The sequence below is a fragment of the Equus przewalskii genome, chromosome 19, assembly GCF_037783145.1.
Source record: "Equus przewalskii isolate Varuska chromosome 19, EquPr2, whole genome shotgun sequence".
Classification (NCBI taxonomy): domain Eukaryota; kingdom Metazoa; phylum Chordata; class Mammalia; order Perissodactyla; family Equidae; genus Equus; species Equus przewalskii.
The window spans coordinates 24,134,068-24,153,544 of NC_091849.1; the positions used below are offsets into that span (position 1 = coordinate 24,134,068).

At 39.4% G+C, this 19,477-nt stretch overlaps 1 protein-coding gene across 4 annotated transcripts; it reads right to left on the minus strand.

The window, feature by feature from the left end:
• Positions 1-792: 792 nt before the first annotated feature.
• SLC17A2 (solute carrier family 17 member 2) lies at positions 793-19,005 on the minus strand. Of its 4 annotated transcripts, none has more exons than XM_008528121.2 (12): positions 18,650-19,005; positions 14,255-14,365; positions 12,773-12,984; positions 10,663-10,896; positions 10,490-10,577; positions 8,387-8,473; positions 6,872-6,990; positions 6,588-6,749; positions 5,964-6,096; positions 5,727-5,874; positions 4,595-4,685; positions 793-3,149 (listed from the first exon to the last, which is right to left on the minus strand). In XM_008528121.2, the coding sequence occupies exons 2-12, from the start codon at positions 14,280-14,282 to the stop codon at positions 3,015-3,017; spliced, it is 1,437 nt and encodes a 478-aa protein (XP_008526343.2). In that variant the 5' UTR covers positions 14,283-14,365; positions 18,650-19,005; the 3' UTR covers positions 793-3,014. The 4 variants fall into 4 exon arrangements, with proteins under 4 accessions (XP_008526343.2, XP_008526345.1, XP_008526344.2 ...); XM_008528123.2 differs by having other exon boundaries at positions 4,560-4,685; XM_008528122.2 differs by having other exon boundaries at positions 18,384-18,729.
• Positions 19,006-19,477: the final 472 nt, after the last annotated feature.

Below are 19,477 nucleotides of genomic sequence, written 5' to 3' on the forward strand. Positions count from 1 at the left end.
TGAAATCAACGTGAGCCTCATATCCAGACGTGACACATATACATACAGAGCCAATATCATATGTCAACACAGCAGCCAAAGTCTCAAATAAACTATTAGTGAATCAAATCCTGTGGTATATCGAAAGAATACTCAAGTAAAAGTTTGCTCAACATTCAGAATATATTAATATAATTCATAATATTTAACAGTCGAACGAGAAGAAGCATAACATCTCATTGTTAGATGTCAATAATCTATTTGAGAAAAGTCGATGAATTCACGTGACTGTTAATGTCAGAAACGAATTTTAGAAAAGAATTGTTAATATTAGAAACAATTCTCTAGGGATGGAGGAGATGGGTTAGGATGCTTCCTACCAGCTCACAATCGCATCTGTTCTGAAGCCATTAGGAAACATGAACGGTAACTGTTCGGCAAACCACCAAATGGGGAAAGATAACTTGAGTCTTTGACAAACTGACGTTATGTGTCAGGAGTCAATCATAGCCGCTGCTCAGAAAGCCTGGACATGCTTGGCCATTGTTCTTTCCTCCAATGGCAATGGATGCTTCCAGGGACGTGGTTTCTCGGGAAGTTCGAGCTCAAGTATTTTGCTGTTTGGGAACTTAGACTTTGATCCAAAAACTGACAATATACATTATCCTGCTGCCTTCCCTCCTGCTCTGATGCTAAAGGGCCCAGCAAAGGAGGAGGGAGAGGACCAGGAAAATCATGAAAGTAGAGACCACGGCACCTTGCCAGCTGTTCCATTTGTCAACCTAAGCCAAACAGAGAAGAGAAACTTTGAAATGGATGAAACACTGAATTTATTTTAAGTAAATGTTTTACTTTTTACATACATAAAAGAGTACAAATCATAAATGCGTTCTTTTCACAAAGTAAAAACACCCATGCAATTAGCACCCGAGTCAAGTAATAAAGATATTATCAGCATGGCAGAAGCCTCCTTTCAGCTCCCCCTGTCCAGTCACTGCTTCCATCTCTACCCAAGAGGAGGCCCTGACTTGATTTTTAACAGGATAGATTAGTTTTTCTATTTTGAAAAACTCTATTTAAACTTTTAAAAGAAGCTTTTGTCTTCTTTCACTTAACACTTTGTTTACGAGATCCATCCATGATGCTGTGTATTGTGGTCTGTTTATTCTCATTGCTGTATGAATAAGCCATAATTTACTTACTAGTTCTTTCCTTGACAATTTGTTTCCTGTTGGGCTGCTATAAATAGTGCTCCTATAAACATTGTTGTACATCTTTTTACAAATGTTTATGTGCATTTCTAAGTGAAATGTCTAAGTCATTGGAATGTCTACATGCAACTTTAGGAGATATTACTGAGCAGCTTTCCAAATTTTAATTGATGCCCACACCCATAGAGTGTGAGAGTTCTAGTTGCTCCACCCTTGCCAACATTTGTTGTTTTCCATCTTCTTTCATTTTATCTGTTTCATTAAGTATGTAGTAGCATTTCATTGCGGTTTTGATTTTCATTTCTCTAATATTTCGTGAAGCTGAGCACCTCTTTATACGCTTATAAAGCACTTAGAATTTCTCTTTTATGGTGTCTCTGTTCAAGTCATTTGCCCACTTTTCTATTGGGTTCGCTGCCTTTTTTCCTATATTTAACTTGTCCATTCATTATACCACCCCTCTTTTTGTCTTCTTTTTATTTTCTACAAACTCTCCTTTCTCTCTGCATTGTAAATACCCAGAAGGCAGAGCCAGAGTGTTCTCAGCTTGGCATCACCTCAAGGCCTGACAAAGGTATTTTCCTTAAAACACGTGCTTAAAAATACCTGTCGATTTGCATTAGGAGAGTCTCTTCATTTGCTAAATTAGCCCAAGGTTTTAGTCCCTGTGGTTCTCCTGGGCTCCTAAATATGGTGGGAATTTCTCCTCTGGAACAGTTGTTGGTAAAACCAAACTCAGCTCTGGGTGTGGAGAAAACCTAGAGGGTGTGTTTTAAGTGTTAGGAACCATAATTAATACCTGGTGGGGTTGATGATGTCTATTTGAGAATCTTGGAAAATAAGGAAAATATGAAGAAGGTCAAATGATCTTTCCCTACCCTGAAAAGAAACTGCTCTGGTATGTGGTATGCTGTCTTTCATCTTGCTATACCTTCAGTATTCTTCTCTCCCATATAAGTCATCATTTCATTGGAAAGCACCTCTATGGTCTCCCTCCAATTTTCACCATATGGTCCAAACCATCTCATTATCCCTTCTGGAAGTGCCCACATTGCCTCTGCTCACGTACATTCTCCTCAGAGTGCAAGCTTTCCAATTCTATCTTCTCTCTTCCCTGATGTCTAGTTAACCTTGTTCATTTCCTCTTGTCCTTGTCATTTCCTGGTCGTTAATCTTCTGGAATTTAGCCAGGAAAGTAAATACCTGTTTTGCCTGATGGAAATAATCCTAATTTAAATAATTTGAAAATGATCTACTTAATTTTAGTATGTGAATTTTAATAGAATTTAACCACATAAATAAACATCCACGTTTCACAATGTATAAAAACAATAAAAATGTTAGTTCTCTAGATTACAGCTTTAAACATCCTGTTCTGTGCTGAGCTGTAGAACACACAGTTACAGTTCCCAGCAGAGCTTCTCTGTGTCCGTAATCACCCCCATGAAGGTACTTATCAGTGATTATTTTCACATAGATTTTTATTCATCCAGTACTTTCCAAAGAGGAAAATTCAAAGGCAACAGGAATTGACGTTTCAAGTTTGTCCAGCAGTTGTCAACCCTGGCTGCATGTTAGAAACTCTGGGAAGTATCTAAAAAATTAGTGATATCTGGGCTCTTCTCTAGACCAACTCATTCAGAATCTCTGGGGAAGGGCCCATTCATCGCTATAGTTTAGAGACTCCCCAGGGAAATCTAACATACAACCAGAGTTGAGAACTGTGGAGTCTATGATGAAGAATATGAAAAAAGAATGACGATAAGTAAAAAATGTTGAAAAGTTTATAGTCAGTACTACATTTAAGTTTGTAACTCTGTATTCTCAGAGGCGGGTGATGGTCCTCTCTTTGGCCCAGTCTTGGATTTCTGCTTGTCCAAATGTGAGGTAAAAAACCAGGCCAAACATGTTGACAGCAGCAGACAGGAAAAAGACATTCCTCCATCCAGACACAGAATCCTGGAGGCAAAAAACAGAATTATCAGTCTCATAAGTTCCTTCTCTACCAGTTCTAGAAGTCTTCCATTTTGTGTATTGCAACATTTATCAACAATGTGCAATAGCTACTTATCTTAAATTATCAAAGAGGGTTTCATTAAACTGTTGGAACAAAATGAGTCTAAAATAAACATTGGGTTCTGGGTTGGGATGGATTTATCTTTAAACTAAAATAAATTAATCTATGCTAATATTTTCCTGGAAATTTGGATCTCAGTGTTTGTGAAAATATTACATTACTCATTTAAAATTATGCCTAAAATAACATCTTCAAGATCTCATTGTTGGATGCCAGCCCTGTGGCCTAGTGGTTAAGTTGGGCGTGCTCTGCTTCCATGGTCCAGGTTCAGTTCCCAGGCACGGACCTACATCGCTCGTCTGTGGCCATGCTGTGGCAGCGACTCACATACAAAATAGAGGAAGATTGGCACAGATGTCAGCTCAGAGTGAATCTTCCTCAAGTTAAAAAAAAGAGGAGGATTGGTAACAGATGTTAGCTCAGGGCGAATCTTCCTCAGCCAAAAAACAAAAGCTCTCAGTCTTGTGTTCTCTCTGTTTTGTTTTGTTTTGTTTTGTTTCTGGCTATTGCCATCAATCACAACAACCACTTAGAAAGATATTGCAATACAATGCAAATTATAGTTAGTCTGCCTATATGATCCTCCTCACCAAGCCCTTGTAAGTCATAGTTCATTTCCGGCATTATAGTCATAGTGCGTTCCTAGCAATTTGGTGAAAAATTAACCTAGAAACTAGATCATACAAAGAGGTATTAAAACAAAACTTTTTCTGGTAAATTTACTTTTGCCATCTTTCCATCCCAGCTTGATTCTGCCTTTTCCTCTTCCCTACCAGCCCACACTCCCCACTGAGCAAGCCTCATGGCCCATGTTCTCTGCTCTGTCTCACAGCCATTCTCTTTTCACCCATGATTTAACCTCTCTTTAAACTGGCCTTAGGACAATTTTTGTTTCCATTTTGTGATTTTTTTTTTTAAATTAGAATTACTCTGAACAGACTCTCATAATCTTCCCCTTCTGCTCCTCTGTCTTCATCTCTTACCATTTCTTGACATGTGCCATTCACTCTGGTCATAACTAAGAACTGTTTCATGCTTTTATACCTCTAGAAAGTCTTATACGCTGTTTCCTCTGCCTGAACTGCTGATTTTCATCAACCTAACATCTATTCATATTTAGAAATTCAGCTTATATTTTTCTTTCCCTGGGAAACCTGACCCACCACACTCTGATTTAGAGTCCCCTGTGAGTAGAGTAATTGTGTTGACATTCACACTTGTTTTCCCCACCAGACCATACAGTCCTTGAGAGCAAAGGACCTATTGTGTGTCTCCAGTGCCTAAAACAATACCTGCCACTTGCAGATGGTCAATAAACAGGCCCAACCTGACTAATAAGGAATCCGGTGGTAGTGGAGGAGATGATTCCTGCGATGAGTCCAAATCCCCTTGAGATTCCCATGAGGAAACTTGCATATCTGTGGGGAGACGACATTATAGATGATTTAATATAGAAAGCTTCCCATAGCTTTTCAGAAACTCAACTTTTTTTTTTTTTTTAAAGATTTTATTTTTTCCTTTTTCTCCCCAAAGCCCCCCGGTACGTAGTTGTATATTCTTCGTTGTGGGTCCTTCTAGTTGTGGCATGTGAGACGCTGCCTCAGCGTGGTCTGATGAGCAGTGCCATGTCCGCACCCAGGATTCGAACCAATGAAACACTGGGCCGCCTGCAGTGGAGCGCGTGAACTTAACCACTCAGCCACGGGGCCAGCCCCTCAGAAACTCAACTTTAATGCTGTTCAATCTAATGGCAAAGTCATTTTGCCCAATGAAGTTTTTCATTCACCTAAAGGCATTCAGGGCAATGTCTGTTTGCCAACCCCGAAATCACCCAGCTGTCCAGTCAACAACCAGGAAACAATTCAGTCTCCTGGGAGGCTAAGTTCCTACCCCAACTGCTCAACGTGGCAGGTAGCTTGTGCAGTGGGAAGGACAATAGACTCTGGACAAACTGCCTCGGTCCAAATCTTGGCTTTGCCGTTGTGTGACCTTAGGCATATCATTTAACCTTCTTGTGCCTCAGTCTTCTCCCCTATAAAGTAAGGATAACAATAGGGCCTGCCTCATGTAGTTGTAAGGATGAGATGTTTTGATATATGAGAAATCCTTTGGATAGGATGTGGCTCATGGGAAGTGCACACATATGAGATAGATACTATTATTGATACTCAGGGAGCTTTTCCAAAACACGTATTTGTGGGCCGTTTCCTGGAACACAGTCAAACCTCTGTGGGGAGTCTTGGGAAGCTCTTCATCTAAATGATTACTAGCCAAGATTGGGAACTGTTGTTCTAAATATATCTTAAGTCATGTCCACATACTGACATTTCTAGTTATTTTTCACTATTCTGCCATCATTTAGAGCATGTCAACAACATGAAGGAGTTACGAGAAGAAGACTGAGGCCTAACATCTTTGGAAGGGCCAAGAGGAGGGGAACAAACAAGTAAAGGTCTTACCTGGGGGCAACATCTAAGGTGTTGATGATGAACCCCGAGTCACACAGGTTGCTGGTCCCAGGAATAAGTATGAGCAAAATCATGGTTGTGATGTAACTGGAGGTCACGAAGGGTAGGGCCACAGCACATAGCGATGGAAGGAGAAGCCCTGGGCAATGAGGAGACGCCATCAGGAACCCTCTCAGACCATGCGTGGAAAAAGGGATTGGTTAACCGAGCCCATACGCCTATCCTTACCTAGGGATGAAAAGAGTTTTCGTACGTTGATTAATCTGAGAAGATTCCTAGACAGAAGGAAATCTGCCAACTGACCTCCTAGAATCGTACAGCTTGAGGCAGCAATAAAAGGCAGGGAGGAAAGAACCCCACTCTGAAGGAAGGAAATGTAGACAGTGAGTACAGAGGTGCATATAGCACCGAGGTTTATCAGTTGTACTGACCAACCATTAGCCCACCCTCCTGACATTCTGAGTTGTTCTAAGAAAATTAGCATCCTTTTCCACATGAGAAGAACACTGTTTAAGTTAAGAGGGCCAGCACTTGAATTACACCAGTCTCCAGAGAAAAGTAATACTAATTCCTAAGGGAAATTGAAGAATCAGCTAGTGTGGTAGTGTAGTATAGTGGTTAAGAACACAGATGCTGTAGCAGCTCTACCACTGAGTAGTTGTGTAATCCAGGGCAAGTCTATAGATCCCTATTCTATCCCTGTGCAATGGGAACCATTACTGTGCCTCTCTTAAGGTCACTGTGAGGGGTAAATTAGCAGTTATGTGAAAAGCCAGGATGTAGTAGGCAGCATAGAACTAATTCTCCTTATTGCCATTATCGTTTTCATAGAAGTATCAGAAGTATACTCACATCTCTGATGTTAACATGGAGCACAGAACTGATGTACGTCGGTAGGTATGATATGATTATGGTGCATAACCAGAAATGGCTGAAAAAACCCATGAAAATGGCCCAAAGTGGTAGGCATCTGACCATAGCCTTTATGGGGACAGATCGTCTAGGAGAACTGGGCTGAAAGGAAATATCTAGTCAACAGGGCTATTAGAACAGACCACAGGGTGCCTCTTCTGGGAGCCCCACACCCTGCCCTGGAGATCTCTGCATGGTCCACAAGTAGAAGGGAGGCACTGTACCTGTTGAGCCAGTGAAGACATAATGTATTCCTTTTCCTTGACACTTATGCATGGGTGATGCGTGGGGTCATCATAAATCACCGTGAACCAGAGGAGACAGCAGACACAGCCAATGATACCTGGGAAGCCAGGACCCAATTAGTTTTCAGGTAGATTGGTGTGCTGGGGGAAGGGAGTTTCCTCTGAAGTGGCATACCTCTCCCCCAAAACACACATATCAATTCAAGGTTATTCCACCATAAAGACCTAAATTTTCCCTCTTCTTTATTTCGATTTTTCTACAAATCTCCTTTTAGCTAAACCTCTCTAGATGCTACTTCTCAAACATAGAGTGCCGTTTGTCAATGTCAGAGCCCTCTGGAGATGGCACGAGCATGAATGTACCATTGCATAGCTGACTAATCACTCTTAAACTCCAATGGTTATAGTGTTATATGTTGTTAGCAGCAATTTCTTAATATACACACTACTGTCTTATTTTGTAAGATTTGAATAGTCAGGATTGAAGAAGAGAGTAGTCATACATACATGAAACAACTGCCATAAAATCAGTACGGCAAGGAAAAATTTCCAATGCATTTGCAAAAGACAGTGTTATTTGTATTCAAACGACTCATTCATTATGGATTTCCAGAAGAAATGTTTCTTGACAATACTTGATTAACATATATGAGCCAAAATGACCTGGGATTAGCATCATTAATGAGAAAGCCATCCAAGCCAGAACCATAATGAATGGAGCCATTTGGTTATAATAATAGAACAGAAACTCATCTCATTGCTGAGATTTGTATTTGAAGTTCAGTGTTAAAAGACTCTGGGGATTAATGTTCTTTAAATTCCCACTAATTACTGGATTCATCCATTCTTTTATTTATAAAGCTATAAGCCAGGAACTATGATAGTACCAAAGCGATAAAAAACATTACAGAATGAATTCCATGCCTTAAGCATTTTATAGTCTAGTGGAGCGGGAGAAGAAGAAATAAATAATTAAACACAATACAGCATAGAGAAGAAATATTGGCAGGCAGCGTAGGGAGCAGACAGGCCGAATCTGATGGGATAAGACCTTGGAAATCCCCATAGGGAGGGTGACATTTAAATTGAGCTTTATAAGTTTCACCTGGTAGAGAATAGGTTAAGAGCATCTTGGTAGAAATAAAAATTATAACGAAATATGAAGACACGTTTAAAGTATATTCCACCTACTTTCATATCTTAACCACATACAGCAACTAGACCTGGCATTTCAGATGTGGTGGTACAGATTCTGCAGAAGATGCCTGGGTAGAAGTGTAAGGTTCCACTCCTCATATCTCAGAAGTCAGCTCCATGCATACTGTCATCTCCTAGACTAGAGTAAGAAAACTCCCAGTCCTCAACACTCTTCACTGTTTTCCATTAACAAAAGAAATTTTCCCCCATATGAGAAGAACGTGGATGATGGGTAATGCAGGCATCAAAACGAGTGCCTGGAAATGGAGGCATTATGATTAAGAGAAAGTGACTCACCAAAGATGTAGAAGATAAAAGGCCAGCCCAAGGCCTGTGAGATTAGTCCCCCCACACAGAGGATGATGAAGGACCCGAATGCTGCCCCTGAAAAGAAGAGAGGGAAAAGACACTCAGGAAAATAGCAAAGGCTGAGACTGAGTGGCCTCCCTGGACATTGTCCCAACAGTGAGGTGGCAGACTCAGACTCACTGGGTGACAAGAGTCTTTCTTCCTACTCACAGACCTCCCCCAATAAAGTCATGGGAAGTAATTAGAATTAATAATAATGATATGCCTCCTGACACTTCAGTGGCTTCTTAACAGCAATGTAACCAAACACAAATGACTTAGTTTATCATAGAAACTGTCTGCAACCACAGCCCACCTGTATTTCTTTAGAATTAGAGTTACATTCTGGCAGGGTGCAATCAAAGGTTGATGACAGAAAAGGAAAGACTTACAAAAGTTAATAAGATACAGTCCTTGCTCTCAAGGAAATTTCAGTGCAGTTGGAGAGAAAAATGTGAACAAAATTCACTATTACAGGTGTAAAACAATGTAGACCTTGGAGTCTGAATATATTTTACAGAGACCCAGAACAAGAAATGCATTTTACTTGGCAACAAAATGCATATACCAATATACACACATACATACACACTCCTCAAACAAGTTTCAAATTTCAATACTTAGCCTTACCATGTGCAATGTGCTCCAACATTTTCTATTCTATTCTATTCACTTTCATTTTTAAATACTGGTTTTGACCCACTAAATTGATTTTATGACCCCCTCAATGGGTCCCAATCTACAATTTGAAAAAAAAAAAAAGGATGTGGAATATAAATATGATAATACAACTACAATGTGCTATGAAAGTAACATGAGGGGAAAATTAAAGCTAATGATAAGATTTATGAATTGTTTACATAAGCTAAGCAGTAGGATGGATGGAATTTTGGTAAAAGAAACTGGGAGCAGAGGACTTTCCAGGAAAATGAGCCAGTCGAAATAGAGCCAGAGAGAAATTAAGTGCAGATTGTATATGGTGTGACCTAAGCCTTTCTTACAAAGGGATGTTGAGTGAAAAAAGCAGGTTGGGACCATATGGCAGAGCATCTTTATATCCATGCGGTAAGAAGGTCAGTCTTTACCTGAAATCGTGGAGGACAATGTTGAAGGTCCCCAAGCAGGTGAGCAAAAATGCCCCATCTGTGCTTTAGGGAAATAACTTGGCTTTGATGGGAAGAGAAGGTTGGAGAAAATAAAGCTGGAGAAGAGAGAAGGCCAAAAGGAGAGAGCATTTGTAGATAGAGGAGATGGTGACAACCGCAATTGAAGGAGCCAGAACACAAGAGGGTTGCTTTGAAGTAAAAATCTGCAGGATGCAGCCATGCATTGGACCTAGGAGTGTGGGCTTGATGGAACCTCAGTTCTGTTCTTCAAGGATACACTCTCAGGGCTACCAGATGCAGCAAATAGCAATGATCAAGTTGTCAAGTCCTTAGTATAATCACAGACTATGGAGAGGCAGTCCAGTATGGTGTTTGAGAGTATACACCCTGGGATCCAACTCAAATCTCAGTTCTACCACATGCTGGTATTTGTATTTGGGCAAATTACTTAATTTCTGCATAAATTAATTCCCTCCTTTGTAAAATGAGAGTTAAAAATAGTACTTATATGAGAAGGTTGTGAGGATTAGCTCTGAATAGTAAAGAGCTCAGAATAAAGTGGGCTCTTTAAACTCTGCTTTCCAGCCTGATTTCTCACCCCACGACTCTGAATTCTAATAGATTTAATTTCCACCTGCATATCTTTCCTAAAATGGTGTTTATACAGTTTACTTGACCTTTTTCCATTCACGCAAATTCTTAAAGTTCTAAACTTTTTCCTACAATGCTTTTCTGACTACCTAGCTCACAATGATCTTTTCTGCTTCTGAGCCTCAGTGGCTTTCCAGCACAGACGTAGCTTTCTTATTTGTTATGTAACTGTCTTACATAGTTGAATTTTTTGGAAGTACTTTTCTCCATCTTCCCCAAGTCATCCCATGCATAGAAGGAAAGATGTGGTGGGGGAAGCCGATTACAAAGCTGTGATCCGTATTTGCATTCTTACCTGAACCCGCAATGCTGGTGAGCTTGCTTCGTTCAAGTGGGGGAGCCCATTTTGCCCAAATTGTAAACTGACCTGTCCATGCCATTCCCTAAAATGAAAATCATTAAGATCTTTGATCTCTAGTAGAATTCAGGCATCTGCATTCCACTCAGAATGAGAAAGTATCTGGATACCTGGGCCATGCCCTGGACTGTCCGAGTCACAATGACCAAAATCACTCCGAAGTCAGCAGCCAGTGGTGTAAAGAGGGTGAGAAGGGAGGAAGTCAGCAAACCAGCACCAAGCATCTGTTTTGCTCCAAAAATTCCTGCTAAATATCCACTTGGAATCAGAGTCAGTATTATCCCATAGCTGATGGAGCTAAAGATGATACCCTGAGTCTCTGGGCTCCATTCATATACAGAGGCCTAGGGAAAAAGAAAAGGAAAATTCTTTGCTAAGAAGTTCTTTTATAAAAGTCTACTTTACAGCCAGAGCTGCTTGGCGTTGGTGAGACCTTACTATAAAATATCGATTTTGGTTTTCTTCTATTTTTTTTTACCTGAGTTAAATACAGTAGTTCCCCTTTATCCATGGGGGGAGATGTTCCAAGACGCCGTGGATGCCTGAAACCATGGATAGTACTGAACCCTATATATATTACGTTTTTTCCCATCCCTATATATTTGAAGTGCAACAGCAAAACTAGTATGAATTTCTTTTTCCTTCTTCACAATTTCTTGGATAGAAGATTCCTTCCTATGGTAGATTCAGCAACCTCAGTATATGATTTTTTTCTTTCCTTATTAAGTCGAGAACTTTTCCCTTGTCACATAAAGGAAGCACTTCACCACTGCTCTTTGGCATATCCTAATTGCCAACATCACTATTCTTGCACTTTAGGGCCAGTATTAAATAAAACAAGGATTACTTGAACACAAGCACTGTGATACCAGACCATCTTGATAACCGAGACAGCTACTAAGTGACCAAGAGGAGGGTAGCGTATACAGTGTGGATACACTGGACAAAGGGATGATTCACGGCCTGGGTGGGATGGAACAGGATGGTGGGAGATTTCATTATGCTACTCAGATAGCACACAACTTAAAACTTATGAACTATTTATTTCTGGAATTTTCCATTTAATATTTAAGACCACAGTTGACTGTGGGTAACTGAAACCATGGGAAAGCAAAACCACTGATCCGGGGGACTACTGCATTCCACCTTTCCAAACAAACAATCAATTATACCCCTAATTTGCTTCTCTCAGAGGGAGAAAAAAACAGAGGAAATAAAGAAGAAAAGAGATAAAGAAATGATTATACAGATGGATGATAGTAAAATATAAACGAAAAGAGCCGTTGAGAGATATTGCATGTGTGAAAGAGCTTCCTTTAACTGTTTTGCTTCTGGTAAAAGTTGGGTGACATGTCAACTCATTTCAAAGAATAAGAAAAACACAAATATGCTGAACTGTCATCAAAATCACTTTCTAAGATCAAGTTTAGGAATTATGGTCTGCCTGGCAGAGCTGACATCCTGAAATACATATGACACATTAATAAGATCATATTCTTCTTCTAATGTAACCCAATAAATAATTTTTGGTAGCCCACTAGATATATAGCATCATGCTATAGAATGAAGTACAGAGGAAAAAAAATAAGATATGAAATATTTTATCCACTCAAAATAACTATAAATAATGCATGATGTATGATTCATGTCAGATGTCAAGTTTGAGGATAAACATCATTAAAATATAGACATTGAGAAGAGGAAAGAACAAGGAGGGTCCCAGGAAGGAAGGAGTACTAGAACCATCCTTTGAAGAATGACTATGATTTGTATAAAGAGAAATAGGAAAATTCATTCTTATTGAAGAAAACAGCAAAAGTGGACTTGTAGCATTTGGAATGATATTGAATGATCAGAATCTAACCAGCACTCTGATTTACTCAGAACAAAGACCTCCTGGGCCATTGGTAGCAGGTATGAGTATGCTGAGAAATGGGACCAGATTCTGGAGGAACACAGCAAGTCGAGAAAGGAGTTTGGCAACTTGAAGTTACCCCAGATTTTTGAGTACAGCAGTGTGAATGTATAGAATGAACAATGGAAGAAAGACTGGAGGCAGGAGGGCATTTGAAGTAAGCTGTGTCCAAGATAATAAAATCATGAAATACGAGGATGACATTAGAAACGTAGAGTAAATGATAGATAGTTTAAAAGAAAAATTTTTAAATAGGGTATAATCATGATTCTCATACAAATATAAAGTGAACATGTGATACTTACCCCTGTATTAAATTTCTTGAAGGATCTGCTGGGGTTATTAAGGGTTTCTGCAAGAGGTTCTTCTGTGGAGACATTGGATAGACCATGATGCTGAGTGCTATTCACCATTGCAATGATTGCAATGCTTAGACTCACACGCTGTGTTATCATGGTGAAGTTTGAGAAATGCATGATGAGAGCCAGTCCATAGCGCAATGAACAGAAATCTGGACCTAGAGAATAACACAGAAGTATGCAGTGAGTATCCTGGACTGAAATTGCTTTATTTCTATTTTTCCCATGGCTAAATCTGAAAAAACTTCAGATAATCTCATGCAGTCCCACTGTCTTTTTTCATGAAAATAATCACAACTACCACCCTCCTTTGTCATATTCTTTAGTTTGCTTCAAGACAGTAAATCTGGAATCTTACAATCAAGTACAGAAAATATGGCCTCTTTTCAGAGGTGCGAGAAGCAGATGATAAATACAGGAGAACCTAAATGAAGGCATCTACGTCATAGTGCTTCAAAATAAAGCGAATGGGGAAGATGGTGGCAGAGCCAGCCACAAAACCCAAGTCTCCCACCTGTAAGTCAATGGTCTCAACTGTTTTGCGTATTCGTTTACCATAAAGCTTGAAACTTTATACTTAGAGAGCTGCCTTTGAATTAAGCTAATCCAACATCTAAGGATTCTCTTTTAAAATAGCTGAGAGACAGTGTGTAAATGAGCACTTCCACTAACGCCTTAGTGTAAGGTTTACCTGGAAATGTTTTTGTTGTGTGTCACTAGGCCCTGCCTTCACATACCTTCAGCTTTCCAAAAAATTAATATGGACAATCATTTTTATTGAGTGTGTTGGTGATATGGTGCTGGAGAAGTGTTCAGTATGTCACAAGAGTAACACATTTTTTTTAAAAAGTCCCCACGAAGTGGAACAATGGACTAATATTGAAAGAATTCCCATGTGAATAATGGATTCAATTTTTTCCTGCATATTTGGAGAACTGGGACTACAGAGAAACAGAGAGAGAACCTATGCAGAAAGAGAGAAAAATATAATGGAGAAATAATTTTTAATGGCCGAATAGGCACAGGGATAGGATTAGTTGCTTGCAAGATAATTAGTTCCATCTTACTGGAGGTTTTCAAGCTCAGGGGAAAGAGCCAGCTACTTGGCAAGGATATTATAGCAGGAATTCATGCATGGGTTGAGGTTTGTTTAAAATGACCTTTTCAAGACTCTTTCCATTCCTTATGTCCCAGGGTTTATTGATCATTTGGCTTAATTTCTGATAGATAACTCAGTGGGGGTCCCTAATGAAAAAGCAGCAGGCAACAGGATGAGGCGCTGGAGTTGGTTCCATATTATACTGAGTCTCAACAACAGGGCGACATGGTAGAAAAAGGAGGAGAGGAGAGCAAGGATGTGTAAAGAACACTGGAAATAAGCTTCCACTCTTCCTCAAGGTAGCCTGCAAACAAGAGAGACAGCTTTACCTTTCCTGGTGGAAGGCTTCTCGTCCATTTGGCTTCTCTGGGAAAGAGTACCACACTTTGTGGTGGAGTTTCCCTCTGCCCTGAATCTCTTTTACGACGACCGGCTTTTATCTATGGGGAGACCAACAATCCAAAACATGAGACACAAATAATTGTCTCGTGTTAATGTTGCCTTCTCTCAGCATCAATAAAAGTTTTGATCCAACACAGCTGTAGGATTTACATCTTACAGTACACTTCTTTAATGCTATGCTTAGGGAAACCTAGATTTTTATAAGAAAATCTGGCTGTAAGTCTCAGCTACATGACTGAGAGCTAGTGATTTAAATTCTCTAACCATCCATTTCCTCATCTGTCCAACAAAAATAAGTCTCTTTCTGAGTGGTGCTGCAAGAATGAAATGAGAACATTGCAAACCACAGAGAACCATGCACAAGTAAGGAGTATTATGGCTCGAGGCAGGTCAGAAGAGAGGAAAGCTAAATTAACCTCAAGAGCTGAGGAGAAAAGTTCCAAGGCAGCCCTTTCTTTCATTCTGACCATATTTCTGTCCCTCTGTACAACCAGAACAACGTTCGATAGTGTCTTCTTTGAATGTGAAGGGCGACATTGCCTATCACTTATATGTATTACATTTAAAGATTTAAAATACTTATTCTTGTCTTTGTTTCGCTTAAGTTGGACACTTTATTGGACTGAAAAGGTCTTCAAATCACCTGTAAAATCATGTTGAATGGTTGCTTCCTACTACAATTTTGAATAAATTCAGCTACGTTGACAGGTAAAGAGAATTCGTGACTCCAAAGTGGACATTTTGATACTTGTACACCAGTCAAACTCTCTTTTAGGATACATACACTTATTTGAGGAATAATACTCATCCTAAGAATATTGACAATTTTGCAGCCATTCCTAAACTAAAGCATCCACAACTTTACAAATGTATGTATCATGCTTATGTTTCATCATTTAAAGCTTTGCATTCTTTCTGCACATAAATTTAACAAGACTTATCTGCACCCTTAAGGATGTTCACAATCTATGACCTTAAGAGGGAGGATTGTAAGGAAAGATACAGATGAAGAATTCTGTCAAAAAATATTCTTTGCAGTATTAGTTATTACAGCATAATATTTGAGACAAATTAACCAAACAGTAAGGGTTTAGTGAGTCATTTTTAATAGATGCTTATGATGGACTTTATGAAAATAATGTTTTCAAAGATGTTGAGTAACACTAAGGAAATGCTTGTACTCTAGTATACAAAGCAGGCACTATGCCTGTATTGATACACGCACATCCACAGAGAGAGAAACAGATTCACATAAGCGCCAGCCATGGCTATTTCTGGGTTACAGAACATGGTGGCCATATTATTCTTTATGATTTTCCATATTTACCAAGTGATTTTTTTATAATAAGTAGATACTCATTTTATACCCAGAAGAAGCTACATGTCTTTGAGAGAATAATAATTAGGCTTTATTAGCATAGTCAGAATAGCTTTCTGCTTGTCAAATATCTCTAGAATTCTGAGAATAAGATCTCCCCATCTAAGTTTTGAAATTTTCTTCTTTGATTACAACGGACCAAAATAGATGCCCAACTGCTAACAAGAGAAGTTCAGAACCAGGAAACATGTTGGCTTTGCTCTACCTTGAAAGACTTTCAAGTCTTGCTAACAACTGGATGATGTCAGGAGTTCAGCTCTGCGCTCTACACTCAGATCTTAGCTGAAGCAGACTGGAATAGACACCTAGTCGACCCAGAGTTTGGACCATTTTCTATTAGATTTCCCTCGTTAAGATCTCAAGACTTGGCTGAAGGCAACTTTTTGACTGTACATGCAGCTACAAGGAGCTCTACTCCACTTAAAGCTTTCCCACCAAGCTCTCCAATAAATCATACCAACTCTGAACTCTAGAGCTGAAAGAGACTCAGAGATCTTCTGGCCCAACTGTTCATTTTATTGATGAGAAAACTGGTGTGCTGAAAGTTTGAAAAACTGTCTCAGTCACTGAGTTTTCTGAGCCGGCCCGGGTCTCCCAATGCCCAGATCGCTGCTTTTTCTATGTGTTGCTACTGTGTTCCCTTTATGTTCATATCTTAAACACAAGCTTAAAACACAATAGAGTAGCTTCACTTGGAATCATTCCAGATGGGAACTTATATGATTTCAAATTAAATTTTAGTCATTTATTCCAGAAGGAAATTTGATGATGAAAATACTTTCAAGTTGAGCTTTGAACATCGTGAAAAATAAAAACAACTACTTATTCTTGTTCTTTTGGTTAATAAAATTATATCATAATCCTATTACTTTAGTTGCCATTCCCATTCCATTAAATCCCTTTCTTAGCTTTCATGGTTTCAAATGCTACTTCGAATTTTGTCTCAATAGCTAATTTCAGTTGTTAATTTCCCTGTTTCCTTTGCATGAGACAAATACAGATGTCAGGTGGACATCCTGAACAATTCAAAACTAGGGTCTTTCTGTGATGTAGTGTTGGAAACTATTTTTAAAAAATAATCACAGAAGCATATGAAATTATGAGGTCTAAACACTGGCATGATTGATAAGCACTTAGAGTTAGTGTAATGAGACTTAGCCCAATTGTAAACAGTTTCAAGGACTTTCCCACTCAGGAGTGACACTTCTAACAAACCGTGAATCCTAGTGCTAAAGCTGTAAGTAGACATAGAAAAGTTGAATTGAAATTAAGTTAAAGGAAAATTCTATATTTTAAAAATAATTTTATGACAATATAGAGTTGCATTTGATATAAAATTAATAATATAGACATATAGTTTATGTATAAACAAAAGAATAGTTTTTTCCTATTCTTTTAAGTCTAGAACTCCTGATTTTGTTATAATTGTCTTTCTATTGCTCTTGGATTTCCCCTAATATACAGCCTGTCTTGCATCACCTCTGTTAGCCCAGTCTCTTCGTTTACTCAGAGTAAATGTTACATGTGGTTGAAAGAGCATGAACCGGCAGTTCAAAGGGTATCCAGGGACCAAGTTCTTCTCTGCCATTCACAATTTGAATAAACCTCAGCAGGTTTCATAAGCTCCCAGAGCTTTAATTGTTTCATAGGAAAAATGAGGATAACATTACTTCACAGGACTGTTGTGAGTGAAACAAAGATATGAGACATGCCTTCTCAATGTAAAATATTATACATTGTAAAATGTCATTGGTATTCACAACAGCAAGAATAACAAACAATCACAAGATTCAGACTTGGGCCCTATCAGATTCATACCTACAGGCTTGCAGCAAATAAAATTCTTCTCTTTTTAAATGCTTTTGATTGGTTGTTAAATTGATTTTAAACTTTCCCTTATAAAAGCAGATTCTTCTGGACTAGAATCCACAAGATGGTTGCAGAAGGGATGTGTCTTGCTACATGCATCAGAGAACATGGGAAGAAGTCATTTCTTCCGTGTTAGTAAAACTGAGCCCCTCTTTGTCCCTTGCCTACCTTTCTGAAAGATTGAGAGCTCTGAACTATAATTGATTATTTCAGTAGATCATTTATGTCATACTGTCAATTCACTTATGAATTTAGTCATGAAAAAGAAAAAGAGTTCTGAGCATGAATAGTAGGCAATCCTCGAAGGCACGGTTATGCCAAAATTAAGGTGCAATTGGGGCACTACTTGTAGGGAACTCATGGCTTGGCCCATCAGGAGATATGTAGAAGTGACTGTGCACCTTTCCTCTAAGCGACAACCTCAGGCTATGTCTTCAAGGCCAATAAGAGCGCAACTGTGTCTTGGAATGGGGATTTTCTCCTGGCAGTTGGGAGAGGGCACCTACACTGAGTCTTTTCCCCTAGGGTTCCCCATCAGAGAAAGGGGCTAAGCATAATCTCTCTGGGCACCTTGCCTCAGCTGTACAACAAGGGCAACAAATTCTACAAGCATACAAGTTTTCTTGCCTTCAATCTTATTCATAACTTTGCCCATGCTCTCCTTTTCTGGAGAGTTTCAAATATATATAGAAATCTGAAAAGACTCATTAGTCACTGTCCCCAGACCCAAACCTTGTTAGTTCTGATCCAGTATTATATTCCACAGCCAAAGGCTGTCCAACCAGCGAGGTGTCACAGTTAATACTCACGGAATCCTCGGAGAAGTGGCCATCGTCCACAGTGTTCATTGGTACTGGCGGCCTCTCAAACCTTGCTCTAGGATCTTGACTGAATCGATTACTGTTTTTAGAAAGCCTCTTCTTCGTTTTGGAACCAGAAACTATTCCCAGATGGAGATCTTTAGGCTGCCGTTAATGTTTTTCCTCTGACTTCCCCTGAAACTGTCCCCTCCCTTTAAGGGATCTCCGATTAATTAGTAAATATCTTCTGACCCAAAAAGAAAAAAAGCACTTACCTTCACCATTAAACCAGTATTTTAACCCCTAGATGTTGAGGCTAAAAAGAGGGAGTTTCCATCCCTTCTTCCCTTTCAAATAAGACCTCTGAGTTTCACAAGGATAAATAACGAGCCGCGTGACAGTGAGACTGCATCAGGTTTGGCCCTACATTCTCCGAGCAGAGAGACTGAGTTTGGCTTTGCCGCTTAATTTTTAACTTAATTTTCAAGTTCTCACTGACAGAGTGAGTATCTCAAAAGATGACACCATGTTTTTCTGCTTTGAACTGTGCATACAAACGAAAAAGTCAACAAGCCTTTTTCCTGAAAAGAAGGCGGCACGGCGTGGAAGAAAGAGCAAGGCTCCTGGGATTGGAGAGATGAGGTCAAGCCCACTTTCACTTCCTAGTGTTTTCTGTGGCCTTAGACAACTCACACACCCTCTTTGAATTGGTTTCTACATTAGTGAAGCAAAGCTTATAATATTCAACTCATGGGGATATTGGGCAAATAAAATGAAATACTTAGGCTAAGTGGTAGTAGGTCCTCAGTAAATGAGAAGTTCCCATTAAAGAGTTCTGCTAAGTCAGCTAGCCCTTCCTTAAGAATTTGGTGCCCACAGCCTAGTGAATGTGAACTTCGGCTCCTCTGCTATCTTCCCACGGAGCTACCCTGGACCCTTCCTAATCCAGTCTCACTTGATTCCTAACTCTTGGATTTGTGTCCTATTTGTGATTCTTAAATTTTGGACTGTGGTTGCTTCTGGGTCTTCCCAGTTTGACTCTTTTGAGCCCCATAAAATGAGGTGGAGGCCTGTCCTCTCTGGCTTTATTAGCTTCAAACTGC